At 40.8% G+C, this 26,262-nt stretch overlaps 1 protein-coding gene across 2 annotated transcripts in view; it reads left to right on the top strand.

Moving 5' to 3' along the window:
- Positions 1 to 15,983, top strand: part of ENOX1 (ecto-NOX disulfide-thiol exchanger 1) — a 321,535-nt gene extending 305,552 nt beyond the window's left edge. For both annotated transcript variants that reach the window (XM_082245942.1, XM_082245941.1), the window contains exons 14-15: positions 356 to 441; positions 15,188 to 15,983. In XM_082245942.1, the coding sequence (XP_082102068.1) occupies positions 356 to 441; positions 15,188 to 15,319 (218 nt within the window). In that variant the 3' untranslated portion in view covers positions 15,320 to 15,983. The remainder of the gene's footprint in view (positions 1 to 355; positions 442 to 15,187) is intronic.
- Positions 15,984 to 26,262: the final 10,279 nt, after the last annotated feature.

Genomic DNA, 26,262 nt, shown 5'->3' with positions numbered 1-26,262 from the left:
TTTTGTATTGGCAAATCAAGCATAAAATGGATGGTTAATAAGTTTCTAGCAGACTGAAATGAAAAAATACTGTTCCACATTGTTTTTTCACATTTACCTGGCTGCAGAATGTGTCACGTCTGTGTGCTGCACAATTTAGTGGAATCATTCAACTCACAACCTTTGACAAGTCTTCAGGTGAGCTGAGAAGCTTAGTGACTTCAATTCATCCGAAAAGTAGATTATATTCTACAGCAGTCTCACCTCCTATCATTTTACCAGTTCTTGACATGCCATGTATTTTGGTTTTACAAGATGCAAAAGGCCACAGTTGTCTAACTATATTTTAATATGTCATATATCCTTTTGCACTTAGGTATCATATCAACATTTCTCAATGTCCATCCCTTTGGCGCCAATATAGAATACTTGTGGTCTTATCTTCAACAGCTGGACTCAAGGGTAAAATGTGTTTCCTATTTCATTGTGAAGTTTTCTGTATGTGTGAAATTCCTACTGTACATAAGAAACCCCCTACCCTGGCTGCAAAATTTAACAAATAACTGGGGACTTACCTAACTCAATGATACGTTTTTACTTTATGAAGTTTTATTTAGGAATATCGCCGCATATCCCTGGGATCAACACCTCTTTTGCCATATAATGTTTTTTCCTTATTTGCCTGGCACCCTTTCCTATAGTGTACTGGGTTATAAAAGAAAACCATTCTTGAGACTGACAAGGAGGTTATCATGTGTATGGAGGAATAAGATCAGCTGCATCAGGAGTATTAGATGCTTGTAAAAGCTTTGATTGTACTGAACATGTACAAGTGAAGCCAGTCCTGGGACCTCCTGATCTAACATGCCTCACCCAGAAATAAGCACCCCATGCAGTAGTTCATTTGTATTTGTTAGGCACTTCTCTACATGTGGGATTCATATGTAAGCTGGAATTAGCTGTTCATCTGGAGAGCACCCATTAGCAGTGGATTCAGGCCAAGAGAGAGGAAGCAGTGTGGTTTTTTTACTACTATAGAGGCTGCCTTTGCTGACTTCTCATTTTGCAAGTGGCCAGGCTGTCATGATGGACCTCTTGCTTCAGTACTTTGAGAACATGTATTTCAGTAAGGAATACCTTCTGATTTTTCTACTTCATCAGAATCAATGATTTATAAAGCATCAAACTCAGAGGTCCAGCAAAACAGCCAGAATGCTCCTTTAGTAAACAACAGTGAGAGATCTCAGTGTACAAATCAAGAATCATATTTTATGGCTGTACCAGTAGATCAACAGTTTATAGTGGTACATGTAAAAGCTGGAAATCAGTTCACAGGAGCTGTATGAGGAGGAGACACCTCCTTCATGGAAGAGGTCACAAACACGTTTTCCAGTTTTTAGTAGCAGATGCCAATATAGAAACCTTCTTAATATATTGATGTTGTCCATATCAGGTTGTATATGAAATCTATTGACATATGAAAATCAAATACTATGGACCTACTGGAAGTGTAAATTATCACTCCGGTAGCAAGTCCTTGACTGTAAGTTTATAGGTGCTCATGGTATAGCCATTATGTTGGTCTTATTAATAAAGAGTATTTTACCAGAACGCAAATTAATATAATAACATTGTCTAAAGATGACAGGCATCTAGATAGATAACATTGACTGGAAGCATAAAATTTGCATTACCATTTGTACTGTATTAGTGAATGACTTGCTATTAGGGAACTGTGCTGTGCTTGTTATAATTGTATCAGGCATGATGAATTAATTTGCATTCATATGGATGTCACCTGCATTTCCATGGATGTTCCACAGTTCACTTATTTAGCGATTGTTAATAGACATTTAGAATGAGGTGTTACTAATTTAACACTGTGGGAGGTTTCCTGAAAGGCAATTACAATGTTAATAGTTTTCAAGTAACATGAAAACTCCATCATGACATATTTCATGGCATAAACAGTGCATTCCAGATCTTCCCAGGTTAATAACAAACAGTTTATTATCAGTCTAGATGCAGAGAATGATTGTTAAATTACTAGTAAAACAAGAACGCTGTCAACCTATTTGTAATGTAATCTATGCAGAATCACATTTCTTAAATGTGAGCTACAGTTATCTTAGAAAGACAAATGCATATCTAGGTTTACCATATACACTGCTCAAAAAAATTAAAGGAACAATTTGAAAAACCATCAGATCTCAATGGGGAAAAATCTTATGCTGGATATCTATACTGATATGGACTGGGTAATGTGTTAGGAATTAAAGGATGCCACATCATTTGATTAAAATGAAAATTACCAACCTACAGAGGGCTGAATTCAATGACACCCTGAAAATCAAAGTGAAAAAATTATGCAGCAGGCTATTTCATTTTGCTGAAATTTTATTGCAGCAACTCAAAATGGTACTCAGTAGTTTGTATGGTGCTTGTTTGCATGCCTGACAATGTTGGGGCAGCTCCTAATGAGACGACATATGGTGTCCTGGGGTATTTCCTCCCAGATGTGGACAAGGGCATCACTGAGCTCCTGAACAGACTAAGGTGCTAACTGGCAGTCAGTTCCTGGAGGATGAAGGAATTTGATACCATTGAATGGCCCCCCTCGCTCGCCTGTCCTAATACCTATAGAACACCTCTGGGACATTATGTTTCGATCCATCCAACGCCAACAGGCTGCACTTTGGTCTGTTCAGGAGCTCAGTGATACCCTAGTGTAGATCTGGGAGGAAATACCCCAGAACACCATCTGTGGTTTCATTAGGACGTTGTCAGGCATGCATACAAGCATGCGGGGGCTATACAAACTACTATGTACCATTTTGAGTTGCTGCAATGAAATTTCAGCAAAACGGACTAGTTTGCTACATATTTTTTTCACTTTGATTTTCGGGTGTCTTTAAGTTCAGCCCTCTGCAGGTTGATCATTTTCATTTCCAAAGTAATAATGTGGCATCCTTTCATTCCTTACACTTTATCTAGTCTATATCAGTATAGATATCCAGCATGATATTTTTCACCTCGGAGATTTGATGTGTTTTCATAGAGTTCTTTTAATTTTTTTGAGCAGTGTATATATATATATATATATATATATATATATATATATATACACACACACACACACACACACACACACACACACACACACAGTTAGGTCCATATATATTTGGACACAGGCACAATTTTCATACTTTTGGCTCTGAATGCCACCAGCATAAAATTAAAATGAAAAAAATCAAAACTAATTTGAAGTGCAAACTTTCAGCTGTAATTCAAGGTGTTGAACATAAAAATTAGGTAAAAATTTCAGGGACTGCAACCATTTTTCTACACAGTCCACCTATTTTCAGGGGCTCAAGTGTAGTCGGACAAAAAAAAAAAATCACAAATATTCACAAATGTTCATTTTTAATATTTTGTTGAGACTCCTTTACTGGTAATGACTGCCTGAAGTCTGGAACCCATGTACATTACCAAAGACTAGGTTTCCTCCTTTTTGATGCTTTTCCAGGCTCTAACTGCAGCTGTCTCTTCAGTTCTTTGTGGGTCTTTCTGCTTTGAGTTTTGCCTTCAGCAAGTGAAATGTACAGTCAGGTCTATAAATATTGGGACATCAATACAATTCTAATCTTTTAGGCTCTATACACCACCACAATGGATTTGCAATGAAACAAACAAGATGTGCGTTAACTTTCAGCTTTAATTTGAGGGTATTTACATCCAAATCAGGTGAACTGTGTAGAAAATACAACAGTTTGTATATGTGCCTCCCATTTTTTAAGGGATCAAAAGTAATGGGACAGATTAACAATCATAAATCAAACTTTCACTTTTTAATACTTGGTTGCAAATCCTTTGCAGTCAATTACAGCCTGAAGTCTGGAATGCATAAACATCACCAGACGCTAGGTTTCTGCCAGACCTCTACTGCAACTGTCCTCAGTTCCTGCTTGTTCCTGCATTTTCCCTTCAGTTTTGTCTTCAGCAAGTGAAATGCATGCTCAATCGGATTCAGGTCATGTAAGAATATTTAATAATAAATATCTCGCGCTCGTACTTAATTATGTCAGAATATTTATACTGCTCTGAATATAGCAGTGTATTTATTTATGGTTAATAAGCAAAGATCTGTGCGGTAGGAGAGTCTCCACTTATGCCATAAATCAATGTCGTGAATTCTTTTTAATTGATTAATTTATTTTTAAAAGCATATACCAATCTTAGTGAATACAGTCTACAGTGTGGAATATATATAAAAATATTTATTCTCAAGACATGTAAACACGATATATGATCAAACAAGAAATGACACAAAAAGATAACTTCTACATAAAAATACTAACTTCAAATAATCAATGCAATGTGATGTTTAGCTCAATAATGAAAGTGAAACTGAAAGATTACCATTTCTTCCCAGGTATAGTATAAGCCATAAATTAAGGTTCTATATAAACAGACTACAATGGTCTGCGTAATCACATAGCCCAAAGTCATTCCACTGCAGATGGAATGAGAATAAGCCATGCAAAACGGAAGACTTAAAATTGCAAATAATGCACTGAATCTGATATTAATAAAAATGTATAAAAACAAAAATCAGCTTTTTAGAGAAAAATCTACCATGGTTTATACGGCTGGGATTGTAATCTCATTACCCTTAAATATGCAATATAAAACATATAAGGAAGGAATAAACAATTGTTGAATAAAATCAAATAATACAGCAAGGCATAATTACCACACTTAAGATGGCCGCTAGCTTCAATTGGGCGTTACCAGAGTCCTAAGATGGACGCCTTTCTTAAGATGGTGGCTTCCCTTCAAGTTTCAGATGAATGATGGACAAATAGAGTATGTCTGGATGAGTCTATCGATTGACGTAGTAGCGTGTGTGGTGTAAGTGTGAGGTGTGTTGTCAGTAGTGTAAAGTGATGTGTGTCTATCTCTCATCTGGGATGTTCTTTTATACAGTAAGAACAAAGGGCTATAAAAATTACCATAAGTTAAACCCAGAGAGATGAAACATTATCCCAATTGGTCGAGATATTCTATACCTAAACTGGTGAGGTCAAAGACACACCTCTTTTGATAATTAACCCAATACTTGGTATAATAAAATAAGGATGATTTCTCTATATGTAAGAGTAATCATAAAACACATATAAAACTTTGTCCAAACTCCCAGTACATACATAAATGTCCATCTGTATTTCCATCATTCACCTTGCAATTATTGGATCTGGTAAACCATTTTAATAATAATTATTTTTAATACAATATAATATTTCTATATGGGAATATCTAAAATTATCTCAAGACTGCACCTGGTATTTTGTCTACAGAGGGCAGTATCGTACCGTTCATTAGATTTTGTATTTAACATAATTAAAACATTTTGTTATCTGATGACCTATTGACCTCTAACTAGTGAATAGCCATTACTTATTTGGATTGTGACATAACTGTCAGACATCTAGACTAGGATAGGAAGATCTATGATACCTCTGAACACTTAGACACAAACTTCTCTGAAATGAGGTAATTAGTGACGAGATACATATGTCCTTACACTTAAAAGTAATGTATTCTAAGTAAGATTATTACTATGAGAATATAAACCCAAAATGTGATATAACATTCCTAAATATATATGTATATGCCTTACATAATATAATAACATAATTATGGCTAATATCTTCTCACATATAATAATGTATCTATAAAAACTTATATGGTTCATCTTTAAATGTCTGCTAGAATATACTGGGGTATTGTCCATTGTTAAATACTTATAGACAGACTGGCACTACCATCCCCTTAACATCTGGTATCAGACTGACTAAGTCTTATCTGATAGAGATGTCAAGGTATCAACTTATTTATGACAAAAGAAAATAGAAATGTCTGCTGAAATTATAAGACCCTATTGTTGAACTTGTAAGAGACATTTTGCAACAAGACATATATGAACCTTCTTTCACCTTAAAAACAAGATGGATCCTGTCCTATTCAGAACCTTTTATGCATAATATGAATATACATGGCTTTTAAAATCATTTTTATTTTACCTATTATTATTTGAATCAATCACCCCCAATAATCCCGACAGTCAGGTGATTGACTTGCCCATTGCATAACATTCCACTTCTTTCCCTTAAAAAACTCTTTGGTTGCTTTCGCAGTATGCTTCAGGTCATTGTCCATCTGCACTGTGAAGCGCCGTCCAATGAGTTCTGAAGCATTTGGCTGAATATGAGCAGATAATATTGCCCAAAACACTTCAGAATTCATCCTGCTGCTTTTGTCAGCAGTCACATCATTAATAAATACAAGAGAACCAGTTCCATTGACAGCCATACATGCCCACACCATGACACTGTCACCACCATGCTTCACTGATGAGGTGGTATGCTTTGGATCATGAGCAGTTCCTTTCCTTCTCCATACTCTTCTTTTCCCATCACTCTGGTACAAGTTGATCTTGGTCTCATCTGTCCATAGGATGTTGTTCCAGAATTGTGAAGGCTTTTTTAGATGTTATTTGGCAAACTCTAATCTGGCCTTCCTGTTTTTGAGGCTCACCAATGGTTTACATCTTGTGGTGAACACTCTGTATTCACTCTGGCGAAGTCTTCTCTTGATTGTTGACTTTGACACACATACACCTACCTCCTGGAGAGTGTTCTTGATCTGGCCAACTGTTGTGAAGGGTGTTTTATTCACCAGGGAAAGAATTCTTCGGTCATAAACCACAGTTGTTTTCTGTGGTCTTCCGAGTCTTTTGGTGTTGCTGAGTTCACCGGTGCGTTCTTTCTTTTTAAGGATGTTCCAAACAGTTGATTTGGCCACACCTAATATTTTTACTATCTCTCTGATGGGTTTGTTTTGTTTTTTCTGCCTAATGATGGCTTGCTTCACTGATGGTGAGCCCTTTGGATCTCATATTGAGAGTTGACAGCAACAGATTCCAAATGCAAATAGCACACTTGAAATTAACTCCGGACCTTTTATCTGCTCCTTGTAAATGGGATAATGAGGGAATAACACACACCTAGCCATGGAACAGCTGAGCAGCTAATTGTCCTATTACTTTTGGTCCCTTAACCACCTCCCGCCCGCGCTATAGCCGAAAGACGGCTACAGCGCAGGCTCTAATTTCCGGGAGGCCGTCTTTAAACGGCCTCCCAGTAACAGGCTCCCCGCACGCTCCCGCGAGCGCGCATCGGGGAAAATCTGTGTCGGCCGTGTCCCTTGGACACAGCCAATCACAGATCGTGGTGAATGGCCAATCACAGCGGCCATTTACCACGTGATCGGAACATCCAATGAGAGATGATCTCAAATGTAAACATATGAGATCATCTCTCATTGCCAGCTCTCTTCCTCACACAGAGACTGCAGTGTGAGGAAGAGGAGAACCGATCAGACACAGAGAAATGTAATCAGGGCACTGATCACCAGTGCCCTGGTTACACAAGAGGTAAATAAAATGCCATCAGTGCCCACAGTGCCCGCCATCAGTGTCCCCCATCAGTGCCCATAGTGCTGCCAGTCAGTGCCTGCTCATCTAGGCACTGATGGGCACTGACTATGGGCACTGAGTGTGGGCACTGATGGTGCTGCTCATCAGTGCCGCCCAACAGTGCTCATCAGTGCCACCCGTCAGTGTCCATCAGTGCCACCCATCAGTGTCCATCAGTGCCGCCTCTCAGTGCCCATCAGTGCCGCCTGTCAGTGCTGCCTCTCAGTGCCCAGCAGTGCCGCCTCTCAGTGCCCAGCAGTGCCGCCTATCAGTGCCGCCTATCAGTGCTCATCAGTGCCGCCTATCAGTGCTCATCAGTGCGCATATTAGTACCTCCTCATCAGTGCCACCTCATCAGTGCCCATCAGTGCAGCCTATCAGTGCCCATCAGTGCCGCCTCATCAGCGCACATCAGTGAAGGAGAAAAATGTATTTATTTTCAAAATTTACTCACAGAAAATAAGAAAAACTTTTTTTTTCAAAATTTTCTGTCTTTTTTCTTCTTTTTTTTTGTAAGGAAAAAAAAAACCCAGAGGTGATTAAATACCACCAAAAGAAAGCTCTATTTGTGTGAAAAAATGATTAAAATTTCATATGGGTACAGTGTAGCATGACCGCGCAATTGTCATTCAAAGCGTGAGAGCGCTGAAAGCTGAAAATTGGCCTGGGCAGGAAGGGGGGGAAAGTGCCCTGTAGGCAAGTGGTTAAAAAGTGGGAGGCACATATACAAACTGTTGTAATTCCTACACCTTTCACCTGATTTTGATGTAAATGCCCTCAAATTAAAGCTGAAATTCTGCAGTTAAAGCACATCTATTTTGCTTCACTTCAAATCCATTGTGGTGGTGTATAGAGCCAAAAAGATTAGAATTGTGTCTATGTCCCAATATTTATGGACCTGACTGTATGCTCTGTTGGGTTGAGATCAGGTGATTGACTTGGCTATTGCAGAATATTCCACTTCTTTTCCTTCAAAAGCCCCTGGGTTGCTTTTGCAGTGTGTATTGGATCTTTGTGCATCTGTACTGGGAAGCACCATCCAATCAACTTTGCCTACCATCTGAATGTTGCACCTGAAATCGAGACTCATCAGACCAGGCAACGTTATTCCAGCCTTCAATTGTCTAATTTTAGTGAGCCTGTGCGAATTGTAGCCTCAGTTTCCTGTTCTTAGCTGACAGGACTGGCACCTGGTGTGGTTGTCTGCTGCTGTAGCCCATCTATGTCAAGGTTTCATGTGTTGTGCATTCAGAGATGGTATTCTGCATACCTTGATTGGAATGAGTGGTTATTTGAGTTACTGTTGCCTTTCTGTCATCTCGTCTGCTCATTCTCCTCTAATATCAACCAGACATTTTGATCCAGTCTGCTCACTGGATATTTTCTCTTTTTCAGACCATGTAAACCCTAGCTCAGTTTGAATTTCAGAAAGTCGCCTTCCCCATGTCTAGATGCCTAAATCCCTTAATACATTGAGTTGCTGCCATGTAATTGGCTGATTATATATATACTGTGTATGTATGTGTATATAATATATATATATATATATATATATATATATATATATATATATATATACTGTGTATATATGATAAAAGTAGTGGCTTTCATAAATGCTTATATTTGAGTGATATGTCCTGTTTCAGATGAAATAAGCAAGTAAAGAGAATATTTGTTGCTGTATTGTTCATCTGCTTTCCACCCACAATATAGCATTAGCCTATATTTTAAAAACTGAGCATGTATGTTTATTGACTATGACCTTTTCTTTGTTTTGTATGTAATAAACTTATATTCCAGCTTGTTAATTCAATTTTCTAACAAAAAGGTGCAGGCTCATTTTGAAACACACTAAGGTTAGGTTTATTGTAATTACTACAAAAAGGTAGCATTGTCTCACTGGGCAAAATAGTGCACATCATTAACACGCAATTACGTGGAATGTTAATGCAGTAACAGTAGCATCTGATCACAATCAGCATGTATCTGTCAAGAGCATGATATGCTATCAAGAATAAAAATGTGAGCGTCATACCCTGACCCTGCTGGCTACCTTCAGGGAGCGGTATGGCAGTTTCCCCATTCAACTTTTTGAGGTATCGCAGACTCACTGATTTTGTTTTCACACAACGCCACACGTCTCAGATTAGGTCTACCCTTAAAGAGTTTGAACGCTATCAGTACTAAGGTCTCCTCAGCACTGATAGCAAAACAGCCATTCCTCCCAGCATCTCTGACCAGCTGTCTAATAAGCAGGCCTGAAAGGGAAGTACTTGCCCTCTTCTATTAACCCTCTCTTAACCTAACCCAGGCTGACTCTCTACAACGGCTATGGGCCACTAAAGACCCCCTACCCCGTATGATCTTGGCTCTTTATAAATTGCTTGATTCGGATACCCCTAGCCCTAAACCATTATATATCAGAGAATGGGAGCGTGACCTTCATTGTGAGTTCACTGGCGAACAACTGCATCACCTGTACCATTTGACACGCTCTAGCTCAGCGCAAGATAATAACTATAAGCTGCTGTCGACGTGGTACTGAGTGCCCATGTCCCTTGCCAGAATCCTGTCCATTATCACCCCTTTGGTCTGCTATTCGCAGACACATATTGGGCGGTCTTGATTTTCCTTCCTCACCGTAGCATTTTTTTACTCTACATCCCCCCCATCCATCTCTCTCACTATCAATGCAGTGCACTCCATCACCACCTCAATACTGCAAAATGCCTTATACCAATTCATTGGAAGAGCCTGCATGTCTTGTGCAAGCAGGACTGGATTGGGAAGGTGACGGAGATCATGGAGGCAGAGGAATGGATTGCCACTTGCAATTTTAAATTTTCTATGCAAGCCCTCTCTCCTTCCCCCAGAGTTTGAGGAGAGTGTCCACTTAGATCAAATATCCAGGACAGGGGCGGACTTGCAATGGCTATACTGTAATGACTTCTATTGCTACCTTTATCAGTGTTCTTCAGTAATGCTCTCCTTTCACCCATCTTTTTTTCCCTGTTTCTTATTTTATATTTTGTACGGCTTAAAATGTAAAATAAAGATTACACAAAAAAATAATAAAAATATCTGTTATGTTGAAGTTCTTTTAGGCAGCCTATAGATGATAAAAAAAAAGAATAAAACTATCTGTTTTGTTAAAGTTCTTTTAACCACTTAAGCCCCAGAGGATTTGGCTGCTAAACGACCAGAGGGTATTTTGCGATTCGGCACTGCGTGACTTTAACGGACAATTGCACGGTCGTGCGACGCTGTACCGAAACGAATTTGGCGTCCTTTTTTTCCCACAAACAGAGCTTTCTTTTGGCGGTATTTGTTTACCTGTGCGATTTTTTGATCACGCGCTATAAACAAAAAAAGAGCTTAAATTTTGCAAAAATAGCAATATTTTTCCCTTTTTTTTATATGAAATTCCCCCCAAAAAAATGTAAAAATCAAAATTTTTTAATATTTTCGGCCAATTTGTTTTATGCTACCTATGTTTGGTAAAAAAAATCGCAAAAAGCGTATTTTGATTGGTTTGCGCAAAAGTTATTGCGTTTACTAACAAAGGGAAAGATTTTTGTCATTTTTGTTGTTTTTTTTTTTAACGCGTAATGGCGGCGATCTGCGATTTTTTTTGCGGTACTGCGACATTGCGGCGGACAGATCGGACCCTTGACTGACATTTTTGACACTTTTGGGGTTACCAGTGACATTTCTACAGTAATCAGTGCTATATATATGCACTGTTACTGTAAAAATACACTGGTAGTGAAGGGGTTAACTTTATTTGAGAGGGAGGGGCTGTGTGTGTCCCTAGGGGCGTGATTCTAACTGTGATTGGCTGTGGCTTCAACTGTATGCAGAGTGATCAACGGATCTACATAGTAGATCCATGTGATCATCTCTCATACAGAGAGGAGAATGACAGGCAGCTTGTTTACACAAGCTGCCTGACTTTCTCCCTCTCCCCCGCCGATCGCAGAGTGGCCGGCGGCGAACGGGTCCGCCGGTCACACGCGCGGGGGGGTCCGTGACCACGCGGGAGCGGGAGCGCGCCTCCGGCGGCGCGCGCTCGCTCCCTAGACCCTCACAAGCTAGTGACGTAGCCCTACGTCACTTTGCCTGTGAGGGGCTGACCGCCCACGTAGATAGTCGTGCGGCGGTCGGCAAGTGGTTAAGGCAGCCTATAAGTTAGTTTATTTTTTGTTAAATCAGCTGGTTGAACAAAAAAAAAAAGTGACCGGATTCTCCCATCCACACATTTGAGGTGGACGGGGGAATCCTCCCTGCTGAACTGTTGTATTCTGAAAGTGGAGAGACTTCCCCAACATCAGAATACACTGATCAGCATTGCAGGCAATTGGAAAGGCCGAATTTTCAATCCATGTATGCCAGTTATATCTTCAGAATGTTCCTAAACTGCTGTTTTTTTATTAGATTTACATAAGTCAAGGTAGCAAGGTTTTGGATAAGTCTCTTTTAGGCAAGCAACAGCAATGGAACTTACCATGTTTGTGGTCCAGACATACTGTACTCCCAGCTTAGCAGCTCCCACCTTTCCCCAAGCTTTGGGGAGCTATAAAATCTGCTGGAAGTGTGTTTCTTTCACATTGTCAGTGCAATCTTTGCTACAGGCTAGCACATATAAACAAATCCAGGAGCTATTAGGTTTGACATGTAGAATATATGGACCCCCCACTCTGACATTGTTCAGGACCCACCTAGCTACATCAAAAGTTTGAAAAGCCAGCATTGATAGCATAACTAGAAGAGCATATTGAGGGTTTGCGTTGATTTCTCATTGCAGTGACAAAATGACAATACTCAATTAATAAATCTCTTAGAATCACCTGGAATCCAGACTTCCACACGAGTGGCTATAATTCAGAATGGAAAAGTCTGTGACTCTGCAATTGTGCCTGATTTCAGAGTCATGCAAGGGATAGTAGAAGCTGCTGTATGATGACTGCACATGTGCATGCAGACAAAGTGATAAACTTAATATGTGAACTACACAGAAGTTTGCTAAACCTTTCTCTGACACCCACCTAACCTCCTGCTTCCTAAACCCAATTCCCTCACAACTACTGTGGTCACGCTCTATTTATACCCTCTCTAACACACATCTTTAATCTCTACTGCTGGACTGGCATCTTCCCCTCCCCTCCAAAAAATGCACTGGTCACCTTCATACATAAAAAGCCCCCACTGGGCCCCACCTATCTGAATAACTGAAGACCCATCTTCTTGCTGCCTTTTATCACCAAACTTATATAAGGCTTATTTTTAAGCTGTCTGAATTGCTGCCTCACAGGTAACAACCTTCTTGACCCCTAAAGTCTAGCTTTTGTCCACAACACTCAACTGAAACTGTTCTTCTGAAACTCACAAACGACTTAGCGGCTAAAACCAATGGACACTACTCCACACTCATAATATTATACCTTTCTGCTGCTTTTGGTACAGTAGACCACCTTTCCTTCCAAAAAAGTTACTCCTTTGGCCTCCAAGATGCTGCTATTCCCTGGTTCACTTCCTACCTGAGTGCTCCTTCAGTGTCGCCTACAATTTAATTTCCTTCTCTCCTTTTATATTTTCTGTAGGGGTCTGCCACTGTTCTATCCTCGGACCTCCTCTATTCTCTATCCCTCGGTCAGCTGACAGCATCCCATGGCTTCCTATATCATGTCCATGCTGATTGCACCCAAGTACAGTATATCTCTATAATTTTCATGTCACACCACTTCCTAAAGCAGTCTTTCCAAGACTGAGCTCATAATATTTTCTAACCCCTGAACCCCTTACCTCCTCGTCCTCCCAGACTTTTTAATCAAAATTGATAGCACAACTATCGGCCCCTTCTTGCATGCCGGGTGGTAGGTGTAGTCCTTGACTTTGAGCTTTTCTTCCGGCCCTACATTTAATGTTCATCCAAATCTTGCAGCCCTCACCTCTATAATATTTTTTAAAAAACACTCCTTAACCAATGACACCACCAAGCTACTAAGTCACTCTCATGTTGTCTCTCACCCGACTACTTCAATTTCCTCCTTGTTGGTCTTCCTCTGCATAGGCTATTTTCATTCATTCAGTCTGTCCTGATTCCTGCTGCCAGACCCATCCACCACACCACAATTCAGTTTCCACTGTGCCTGCCCCACCACTGGTTTCTGTTCACTTAAAGTAGAACTATGGGCCAAAACTTTTTTTTTTTTTTCCTTTTGGATAGAGTAAGGGAAGGTTAAAACCCCTGTCAAATTTCTTTTGTCATCTCTCTCCCACTGCGGAGATTCTCTTTCGTGTTCTTTCCTAAACAAGAAGTGAGAGGAAATGCTTGCAATGTAAGGGAATTTCTTGGGGACTCCCAGGTCACCAGAACTAGTATCCCTATTGCAAGATTTCCCCTCTATTACTTTTCTTGGGACAGCCCAACATGTGTGATTTTCTTTTACTTTCAGTGATAATGGTATACAAGACAAATAGAGAGGTTGAATCAATAACGGGGGGCACAGAAAGCAATAAAAACAGGACAGGTGTTCTAATTTCTCTCCACTCTATCCACTCTATCCAAAATTAAAAAAAAAAAAAAAGCCTTTAGTTATGCTTTAACAAATACATTTAAAACACAAACCATATGCAAGGCCATTCAAAACTCTTCCCTGAGTTACATCACCAACCTATTTTTAAAATATCACCCAAAACTTTTTTTTGCTCCTAAAACCTTTTTATCTCTAGCTCCCTTAACACCTCCTCCAATAGAATCTGGTGCAACTGTAGTGCAGACCAGGCTGCCTCTAATTTAGCTTAGGGTTTTTGATCATATTTGTTTGAATTTCCAACCCCTCTGGCTGCAGGCCTGAACATCTAACTGCAACAATTATGCAGATCTATTAGACAGTTAAGCAATGATGAAATACTGTTTTTCTCTCAAAACTCTGTCAGTTAACGGCTCAGTCCACCCTTTTAGTTATAAGTATGGATCAGATTCGGGTCTGTTACTATCAAGAATTCACAGTGATTCCCCATAAGTTGCAAATATCAAACCTTTCTCCAAAAACGTGCATATTTGCCACCAAAAACAGTACAAGTTTTAATGAAGTGCATAGTGTTTGTACTCGTCAGCTGAGTCACAATAGCCAATAATTTGAAGGAATAAATAAACCAAGCACTTTTATAAAAGGGTGGGCTCACAGCAGCCATATTGTCAGTGTGTGTGTGTTTGTGTGTGTTGAACCTTTAATGGAAAGCTAACAACTGTGTAAGAAGAGATGTTATTTATTTTATCATATTTATTTTATCATAGCTACATGTCCCCCATGGCAGTTCACAGCTTCCCCTGCTTTGATTTTTTTGATTTTTATTTTTTTTTAGTTAAAATTTCTTAATAACCCTACAAATAGTCACAATTGGTTAACAAGATGCACCTCCAATAGACTTCAATGGGGTTTGTCACAAAGTTTGTGAACATTCCCCTGTGTCTACCAAAATTAGCAGTTTTTGGTGGACTGACCTTTTGAAAAGTGGGGTTTCAAGCTGCAGTCATTTCTATCATTTAATCAGTGTCATTGCTTCTGCTTGCTATGCAGCAACACCATTTCTATGTCATTAAAAGGGGCTTGTCTTTGAATTTTAAATTATTGCTTATTAATTTCACTTTTTAATTCTTTCTTGTAGATTTCAGCAAATGAAATTGAAACCATATTGATAAGGTTACCTCGAATGTTTAAACAAGAATTCACTGGTGTAGGAGCAACACTGGAGAAGAGGTGGAAGTTCTGTGCCTTTGAAGGAATCAAATCTACTTGACTGTGCTCAGTGCTAGAGACATTTAGTGGACCTGCCGCAGCATGGCAGATATTTGAAGTATTCCATAGACAAAGGACATTTTGCAAGGCCAACGAACTTGAATTTTAGTTACATCTGTGATGTGCCCTTGTGTGTGAAGATGTCATTGTGCGCCAGTTTTGAAGCTTTTAATCAGATTTGTGATAGAACTCTACTGTAAAGATGACAACAGGTGTTTCTCTTTAAATCTAGGTAGCTCTGAAATTGTGTAGTTACTACCGGTATATAGAAGAGAATAAATAGGTGGACAAGCAACTACTCAAATTTATTATTAATATTAAAGAATGACCCCAATATTTAGCTTTGGATCTCTTAAATGAACCAGGAGCAGTATAGACTGACAGTTAAGTGTCTAATTGTCAAAAGTATCTTGTGTAAACCTAAGCAACCTGCAACTTTTCACCCTATAGAGTCATTTCACAAATGTTTGTTCCTTGCACAATTTTCATTCACATGTTCATCACTTGTTCAATTTCATAATCAAAACCTATTTAGTTTACTAAAAGATCTACTGTATAGGTCAGATAAATTTACTACATCTGTGTTATTTTAACACATTTTGTAGCAAGTTTCTTTCTAAAAATTCATGAAAATCACAGTATAATTTTAACTCATCCTTTATCTGGTGGCACTTGTGATCTATAATATGTTCATTAAGTAAAGCATGGAGCAGATAAAATTTACATTGATGAGAAAAAAATGCACACCTATGGGATATGAATGCATGTTAATTACACATGAAAAAAATAATTGTGATTAAAAAAAACTACCGTATTTTCTGGCGTATAAGACGACTGGGCATATAAGACGACCCCCCTAATTTTCATCTACCGGTTATACTTATACTTCGGTTACCTTGGAGATATTATACTCGGCGTATAAGACGACCCCCCATTTTTGGGGGATTTTTTTGAGGTTCAAAAGTAGTCTTATACGCCAGAAAATACAGTAATTTAAAATAACTACTATGGCTTAGGAAATTGAGGAATAGAGAGAAGGAGAACAATTCAAACTTGAAGTTATCACATTCACTTGTTCTTAAAACCTAATATGGGGCTTCAGCCAAAACTTTTTGTTTAAGTGGGGATGGTTTAGAGCCTCTGTCAAGTTTCTATTGCTGGTTTTGCCCTTCTTGCGGACCTTCAATTCATTTTCTTTCTGTCCTGTTGACCACTGGGTTGGCACTCGGTTGGAATCCCAAACTCCCTGCATAGTTTGTATGTTCTCCCTGTGATTGCATAGACTTCCTAAGTGTACTCTGGTTTCCGCCTACACTTCAAAGACATGCCCTCATATGTATATATGTGATCTTGGGACCTTAGATTGTAAGCTCCTTGAGAGCATGGACTGATGTGAAAATACAATATGTAAAGCGTTGCAAAGAAAGAAAATTGTCAGCATTATATGAATACCTGTAATATATAAAGAATATTTATTGTCACTGGTGCAGAGAGGAAAATTTTAAATTTAGCTGATGCACCAAGATAGCAACAGAGGGGAAATATCCTAATTTTGACTGCATTGGCAATTGTCACTGTTGTATCACAACAGCTAATGTGACGTAATCTCCACAATGGGAATACATATAGGAATAGGAAAATTTGACAGAGGTTCTGTTCAAACCCTTCTCCACCCATCCAAAATGAATAAAACCTGTTGTCAGGAGTTCCACTTTAAGGACCTTCATAGCTGGGCTAGTGGTGAGACCATTGCCTTAACCAACTCTCCATAGACAGGAAAGTCATCAGCTACTACTCACACCAATATTACGCAAAGCTGCACTGTGTAAAATCTCTATTCCAAATTGTTTTACTGCAGAACATGTTACTACATCCGTACAGGTGAAAAGACCTTGAAATAGACCTCCCATTAAAAATCAACTTCATATTAATTAATAGGACACATTGACACTGCCGTATATTTACATTTTTTTATATAAAAAAAAACGCTTTCATGCTGGGAATAACATATAATGCAGTGAGCTTTTTCATATCACTTTCAGTCTAGGTGGGTATGTGACATAATTAGAAATGGCAGAGAGTCTCTTTCCACTCAGACAGACCTTATCAGTCTGAAGCAGAGCCAGTTTATGTATTGAGCAAATATGGCTCCCTCATATAGAACAAGGTTTTTAAAACACCTCTAATTAATAGAATTAATAGCTGCAAAGGGTTGAGGAGAGTTAACTAAGAAGGTGACTGGAGTTTGGTCTTTTACCATATGATACTGTTTACATAATTATAATAGGCAAATATCTAAATTTGGGTATTGTCCATCCTTACTCATGTGACATTTTTCACACCTTTCAGCCAGTAGGCTAGGGACTATACTAACTGAAGAGCTGCAAGTTGCCTACTGCTGACCTCCAGAGAAGATACTTGAATGTCTGTAGTACTGAAATATATCCATTTGTGCTTAGCATTGCATCCCTTTTATATATTTATACACAGTAACATATTGCTCATTTGGCTTATCTGAGCCATCTGATGAAATGTCTTTCTATTATAGCTGACTTTTCCAGTGTTATGATTTCAACATAATTAGCTTTATTTGGATATGTTGGTAAGGAAATCTTGCATATTGTTATTTTCTTTCATTATTTAAAACAGGGAATATTTGTCTTTCCAGAAGAGATTACACAATTTAAACTGCTCTGTAAGAGGAAAAAATAAATTATTTTTTTAACGTAATCTGAACAACAGTCTAGAGTGTCACATTCTATATTGTAAATGTATCTTCCTGATGTAAATATTTAATAACTTGTTTTTTTTTCTCTGTAAGGGTATGTATTATATTCAGATATATGCATCAGATATTCAGTTGGATTGTTATCAAATTTTATATTAAATATTTGAAAATGTAATAAAAAGCTTTTTTTCAGTAAATATTATTGTACAGACAGTAGTGCAATGTTGTTCTTTATATATAACTTTAGGGACTCATTGGTCATAACTTATATTCTGGGAGCGAAATGGCTACAAAGACAGTCTGGGTACAGAAGGGTATGCAAGCACCTGTGTTGTTGAAATGTCATTCTAACCATGATTTGACCCCTCTTGTGGCAGGGAGACATGCTTGGGGAAGCTATAAAGCTCAACAGGCAATTTTTTATATGTATTCAATCCTTTTAAACCATTCACTAATCGTGGGTTTTTCTAATTTTTGCCATTTCTTTGTTATTACAGTAAACCCCCCTCCATTGCGGGGGTTACGTTCCGGACCCAGCCGCGAAAAGTGAAATTCCGCGAAATAGAAAAACCCTATTAAAATGCATTGTAGGCATGATTTCTCTATCGCTCATTGACAGACGTAGTCTTCTTGATTCTCAAGAGCTGGGTTATGTTGTCTCCGCAGGAGTAGGACTAGGCAGAATGACAAAACGTTCTGGCTCCACCCTAGGGGCAGTCCCTGAGGGTATATCCTCCCTCTCTCTGCTACAGGGAATCAGTTTTTTTCTGTCTAGTCAGGAGTAAGGACCTAAGTTCCTTGCTGGGATCTTTTGGTCCTGGCAAGACTTTTTTTCTTTAAGAAAAAGACATTTTTTAGGTAGTTTTCTCCAGTGTTTTTTTCCTGTGAGATCTTCAAGCAAAAATGCCGGACTGGGCGACACTTGTGGTCACCCCAGCCGGCCTACGAGCGCGTGCAGACCATGGCATTGCGCTTGGTCGGCCGCGACATATTCAAGTAAGTATGCGGGGCCGGGCGACGGGCTGGATGTTGAAATCCAGTGGTCACCCCGGTTTCTGCCTAAAAGCGCGTGCAGACCAGTGCGCTGAGTCGGCCGCGACGGAGTCCCAGTAAAGGGACTGACTTTGCGAGTTAAAAGTCTCGCTTGGACGCCAGGTACCAGAGAGTCGAGGCGTCCACAAACCCCCACCCCGGTGGAGAGGGTATTGTGAAGAGAGGGTGCCTGTCGGTTCGGTATGGTGAGTAAACGTTCCCTTTTTTCCTCATTATGAGGCAGTATATATTATGGGCCCCTCCATATATGGTCAGTATATATCTGATACTTACAAGTCCCCCTTGTAATACAGCATGTGTTTGTGGGAAGTGGACTTGGTTCAAGAGCTAACACTCTACCCAGCAGACTGTAACATTACAGCAGACATAGGAGGTATAATCCTACCTTATGTGCAGTGTATCTCTGTAGATCCATATGTCACCTCTTAGCAGAGTGCAGGTGGATGTGCTGGGAAGACGATATCGGCGGTCCGCCGCCATTTTGCCGTAGACCGAATGCCTGTATGTCCTCAGGTCACGCCGGCCGCCATGTTTTTGGAGTCTTATGTCTCTTCTATGGGGGCGGCCATGTTTTGTGAGCCCAGCTACCTCGTGGAGGGCTGGGAACGCCGGAAGGCGTACACAGGGGGCGGAGCCACGCCTTCTGCCCGGGAAAAAGCAAACAGCTCCTTCCAGTCTGTGTAAGACAGACGCTGACTGCAGTTTGTTGGAAACTGCACTGCATCGGTTGGTGAGCCTTGGGGGTCCCTCTCTCTCTCTCTGGGATCGAGAAGCAGGTACTCTGAGGGGCGCTATTGCGCTAGGGGGAGACACAAAAAAAAAAAAAAAAAGAAAAGTTTTTTTGTTTTTGCTGGCAAAGGTGTCCTGTATTAACATGGACCCTGCCACTCATGTATCTCCTCCGGATCCCCTCGAGGGGTCTGCGGGATCCTCCAGCACCCCATTGACAATTGAATCTTTGTCAGCCATTATGGAAACTTTTGTGTCCCGGGTGGAAGTGGCTTGTCAGGGACAGGGCGCAAGAAAGCGACCCCCGCCTAACCCCTTATTATCTGAAACTTCGGATTCAGACTCTGAGCCTATTTCTGCAGTTGCAGGTACTTCATCTGGTATTGGTGTCTCGGGTCCTGTCTCTTCAGACAGCGAGGAGGATGTTTCGGCATCCGCCATAGCCCGAGAGGAAGCGTTGGTAAACGCACTCATTGTATCTGTTCAAGAGACCTTAAGGTTACAGGGTATTCCATCAGAAATAGCTGAAACTGAGATCCCTTTTGGGACTAAAAAACGCATCAAAGTGGCGAAGGTTTTTCCATTGCCCAAATGTTTTGGCAATCCAATCGAAGAAGAATGGCGTCTGCCAAAACGCACCTTTAATATTTCTAAACGCATTGACAGGCGTTATCCGTTTGAGGAAACCCTGATTAAGAAATGGACAGAACCACCTGTGGTGGATTCACCTATTGCTAGATTGAATAAAGCCACGGTTATTCCTTTAGAAGACGCTCCGTCTTTTAAAGATCCAGTGGATCGCAAGATAGAAGCTATGTCTCGCACCATGTTTTCCTTGATTGGATCAGCTTTCAGACCAATAATTGCTATTGGTCTGGTTTCGCAGGCTGTAACTGAATGGACCAAGTGGTTACGCCGGGACTTAGAAGAAGTCCCTCAGGCGGTATCAGATTTGTTGGAACAAATGATACAGGGGTTACAGTTTGTATGTGATGCGGCGTTAGACGCCACTCCATTAATGGCGCGAGCATCAGTCTCAGCAGTGGTTCTCAGGCGTACACTGTGGCTAAAAGGTTGGTTAGCCGACCAAGGTTCCAAAAAAGCATTGGCTAATATCCCCTTTTCAGGAGAGCGTCTATTTGGAGCCAACTTAGATGAGATCATTAAGGATCTCACCGGTGGAAAAAGCACCTTTTTACCGCAAAATTTTAAAGGTAGAGGAACTCGTCAAAGACGAGGGCCTTCTTTTTCTGCTCACAAGAGGTTTTTTCGTCCAGCGGGTGAAAAAACTAAGTCCTCCAAAGCTCCTACAGGAGGCGTCAGGGGTCGTTGGTCGGGCAAGCAAAAGCCCGCCCCCTCCAGACCTGAAGATAAACCATCCAAAGCCTGAAGGTGCGCCCCCACCCGTAACTGGGGTGGGGGGACGTCTTCGCCGGTTCCCGGATCCATGGCTTTCCAGAATCCCGGACAAATGGGTTTGCGAAGTCATAAGGTCAGGGTACAAGATCGAGTTTCGATCTCTCCCACCGGCGCGATTCTTCCCTTCCAATATCCGACTATCCGCAGATCGTTTAGAAGATCTGCGGAGAGCAGTCACAGATTTACTACAACAAGGAGTGGTAGTCCACGTTCCTTGGACAGAACGGTTTCAAGGGTTTTATTCAAACCTGTTTACAATACCCAGGAAAGAGGGCAAAGTGCGTCCAATTCTGGACTTAAGAGCACTCAATTCTTTCGTCAACATAAGAAGATTCAGAATGGAGTCCATTCGCACGGTAGCAGCCTTCCTGCATCCAGGGGATGTCCTAGCGTCCATAGACATCAAGGACGCCTATCTTCACATTCCCATTTTCGCAGGACATCAGCGTTTTCTACGCTTTTCCGTAGAGGAGAACCACTATCAGTTTGTGGCGTTACCTTTCGGTCTCGCCACGGCTCCGCGGGTCTTCACTAAGGTGTTGGCCCCAATGTTGGCACTTCTGCGCCAAAGAGGTATATCGATTCTAGGTTACCTAGACGATCTTCTGCTTCATGCAGAGTCTCCTCAGACCTTGCTACAAAACATAGAAATTACTATGATTTCTTTACAGGAATTCGGGTGGCTGGTGAACCAGCAAAAGTCATTCCTGGTTCCCACCCAGAGGCTCGAATATCTGGGTCTAATTCTAGACACAGTCAGGACAAGAGTTTTTCTTCCGGTAGGGAAACTTCGAAAGATTCAATCAGCAGTCCAGTTGTTACTGTCCAACAGCTGGTCTTCCCTTCGGACTTGCATGAGGGTTCTGGGGTTGATGGTGGCTTCATTCGAAGCAGTCCCATTTGCCCAGTCCCATACCCGAATTCTTCAGCAAGAGATTCTTCTCAGATGGAATCGGAATCCGGAATCCCTGGACAATCAGATACGATTGAGCAAACAGACCAGAGAGTCTCTGGTTTGGTGGCTTCGGTCTCCAATGCTCAGCCAGGGAAAGTCATTTCTGCCAATATATTGGACGATAGTGACCACGGATGCCAGTCTATCCGGATGGGGAGGAATTCTTGGTCAGTTATCTGTCCAGGGACTTTGGTCCCCGGAAGAATCCAGGTTACCGATAAATGTATTGGAACTGAGAGCGATCAGACTTTGTCTGATTCACTGGACCGAGCAGCTCCAGGGCAGCCCGGTTCGGATCCAGTCGGACAATGCTACGGCCGTGGCTTATGTCAATCATCAGGGGGGCACCAAGAGTGTCCGAGCGGCCAAAGAAGTGGCTTGCATTCTTCGCTGGGCGGAACGATTTGTTCCAGCAATCTCTGCGGTGTTCATTCCGGGGGTGGAGAATTGGCAGGCAGATTATCTCAGCCGTCAGACCCTGGATCAGGGGGAATGGTCCCTCCATCCAGACGTTTTCCACCAGTTGTGCCTACGGTGGGGCACCCCGGATGTGGATCTGTTGGCATCACGATTCAACAGGAAAGTTCAGAGATTCGTGGCTCGCTCCCGCGATCCTCTAGCAGAAACCGCAGACGCACTGATCGCCCCGTGGGGGCAATACCAGCTAATATATGCCTTCCCTCCTCTCGCGTTACTGCCAAGACTTCTTCGCAGGGTAGAGGAGGAAGGAATCCCAGTAATCCTGGTAGCTCCGGACTGGCCTCGTCGAGCTTGGTACGCCGACATGGTCAGACTGGTGGCGGACGTCCCATGGAGACTTCCTCTCAGGGAGGATCTACTGTCTCAGGGACCGATCTTCCATCCTGCTTTACGATCGCTGGCTTTAACGGCCTGGCTATTGAGACCCAGGTGCTGAAGGACAAAGGTTTGTCAGCTTCAGTTATTCCTACTCTAGTTGAAGCAAGGAAAGCGACTTCCAGAAAGATTTATCATCGCACATGGAAGTCCTACATTGCTTGGTGTGAACCTTTGGGGTTCCGTCCTCGGTCTTATTCGATTAGTCGAATATTGGCTTTTCTGCAACAAGGGGTTGAGCAGAAACTGGCCTTGAGTACTATCAAGGGTCAGGTCTCAGCATTAGCCATCTTCTTTCAGAAGCCTTTGGCTACTCATTCCTTGGTGCGGAATTTCATCCAGGGGGTGCGACATCTGGCTCCGCCAGTGCACGCACCGTTACCCCCCTGGGATCTTAATTTAGTGTTGTCGGTTCTTCAGAAACCTCCCTTTGAAGATATTAGGGAGATTCCTCTACCCACGTTGTCCCAGAAGGTGGCCTTCTTGGTGGCTATTACTTCTGCACGCAGGGTGTCAGAACTGGCCGCATTATCTTGTCGTTCACCATATCTGGTGGTTCATAGAGATAAGGTGGTTCTTCGTCCGAATCCATCCTTCCTACCAAAAGTGGTTTCAGAATTTCATCTGAATGAAGAAATTGTATTACCTTCCCTGTGTCCTAAGCCCAGTCATCCTCGGGAATTTGCTTTGCACTCCTTGGATGTGGTCCGGGCGATCAGGGTATACTTGAAAACGACAGACTCGTTTCGCAAGACGGATTCACTTTTTGTGATCCCAGATGGACCCAAAAAGGGGTTGCCTGCATCTGCCGCGACCATTTCCAGATGGATCAGACAGACGGTAGTGCAGGCTTATTCTATTAAGGGTCGGGAGCCCCCGTTCCCTGTTAAGGCGCACTCCGCTCGGGCACTTAGTGCGTCATGGGCCTTTCGCCATCAGGCGTCAGTGGTCCAGGTGTGCAAGGCGGCTACCTGGTCGTCGGTGCATACCTTCTCTAAACATTATAAAGTTGATGTAATGGCATCGTCTGATGCCTCATTTGGCCGCAAGGTTTTGCAGGCCGCAATTTGAGGAGACCAGTGGTCTACCTCGAGGGTTTTTTTCCGTTGGAAAATTTTTTTCTTTAGCCTCATTCTTTGTTTATAATGAGCCTTTAAAACTTCTAGTTTGGCACCGGTTGGGCCTTCTAGATTGGATTTGATTTTGTCAATCCCACCCCTCATTTGTGGCACTGCTTCTGGATGTCCCAGCTCTTGAGAATCAAGAAGACTACGTCTGTCAATGAGCGATAGAGAAAAATGGATTTTTGTAAGAACTTACCGTAAAATCCTTTTCTCTTAAGCTCATTGACAGACGTAGTACCCGCCCCTCTATCATTGAGTTGGGTTGGGTTAAATTCTCTGTACTGCTTTAAACAGAACTGATTCCCTGTAGCAGAGAGAGGGAGGATATACCCTCAGGGACTGCCCCTAGGGTGGAGCCAGAACGTTTTGTCATTCTGCCTAGTCCTACTCCTGCGGAGACAACATAACCCAGCTCTTGAGAATCAAGAAGACTACGTCTGTCAATGAGCTTAAGAGAAAAGGATTTTACGGTAAGTTCTTACAAAAATCCATTTTTTTTTACTGTCACTGTACGTGTAGAAGCATTTTAAGGTCTTTAAACACACTTTTAAAACAGTAGAAACTCATTTAAACACATAAAAGATACTTAGAGACAGAGCAAGAGCTATGAAAAACACAAAAATCTTTCATTTTTAATGATTTATATAGTAAAATAACATTACAAAAAAAAAACGCGAATTACCGGGACCGCAAAAACTGAACCGCGATGTAGCAGGGGATTACTGTACTCTCTTTGCTGCGTTTATTAGATGTGGAACTACTGTACTCCTATATTGTTTTTTTTATATATTGCTGTACCTCCTGCCAATACTTTCGTATCTTCGTACATTCCCACCAAAGATGTGTCACAGTACCTTTTTGGTTACATCCCCTCCAGCATAGGGATGATTCCGCTGGTTGGTATTTTTGTGCCTTATCTGGTGTAATATACCATATTGTCAAGCATTTTTAGTTACTTTCTATCGTGTTGACATCAACTGCCAACTCGTGTACAGCTCTCAAAATCTTACTTGTTGCTTTTATACCTATCCCCAACTCCTTTTCCCATCTTTTGATCAATGGAGGTATTCTTGGTTCGTCCAATAACATTAGTATTTTATATATCCGAGATATGTTGTGTTTTGAATTAATTAGTTAATTACATAATTTTTTCATTGGGTTCCAGTTCTCTTCATCTCTAATTGGTTGTGGTAGTGTTGACACAAAATGTTTTAATTAAAATACCTCCATCCAATCTCAGCATATCTCTTTTATGTTTCAGTTCCTGTAATGTGCAAATGTTCCCTTTTTTCTTTTATATCTTTTAACTGTGTATTTTAAATCCATTCCCCGAATTGTGTCCTGTTTCCAGGTAAAAAAAATGTGTTCCAGTAAGTGAAATTAATGGTGAATTATATTCCCATTTAGCTTGTCTGTAAATCATATCCCAAACTTTGAAAACATTTCCGGTCATTTTGTGTGTTATCAAATATTCTATATTTTTGTGGTATCCAAATATTCTTATCCAATTATGTTCCACGTGTGTTTTCTATCCTCATCTAATTTTTTTCACTCTTCGTATTAGACCATTTTATCATTTGTGTTAAAACTAAAGCATTATAATATCTTTTTAAATCTAGTGCTTATAGTTCACCCTTTGCTTTCCCTTTACTTAACACCTAGAACTGTATTCTTGGCTTCTTATTTTGCCAGATATACTTTGACAATATCGTCTTTATTATTTAAAAAAAAAATGTGTGGGATAGCAATTGGTAGCATCTGGAACTTGTACAGTATTTTTGAAAGTATTAGCCTCTTTATCATGTTTTTTCGTCCCACCCACGACATTGGTCATGTTATTTTTTTAATTTCTGTTTTTATCTCATTTAACAATGATATATAATTTACGTAGTATAAATCTTCAAGGTTTGATGTTAAGTTTATCCCTAGGTATTTTAGTTAATTTTCTCCCTAGGTAAATGAGAATCCCTCCTGTAACATTTGCACCTCTTCACTCCATATTTTTTCAGTTCTTTTATTCGATTATTTTATTAGGTTAGGGAGCGAGATTCTGGGATTGAATATATACAACAGGACATCAT

The sequence above is a fragment of the Pelophylax lessonae genome (assembly GCF_965119305.1).
Source record: "Pelophylax lessonae genome assembly, chromosome: 2".
NCBI lineage: Eukaryota > Metazoa > Chordata > Amphibia > Anura > Ranidae > Pelophylax > Pelophylax lessonae.
This window is presented reverse-complemented; position numbering and strand designations above follow the sequence as displayed.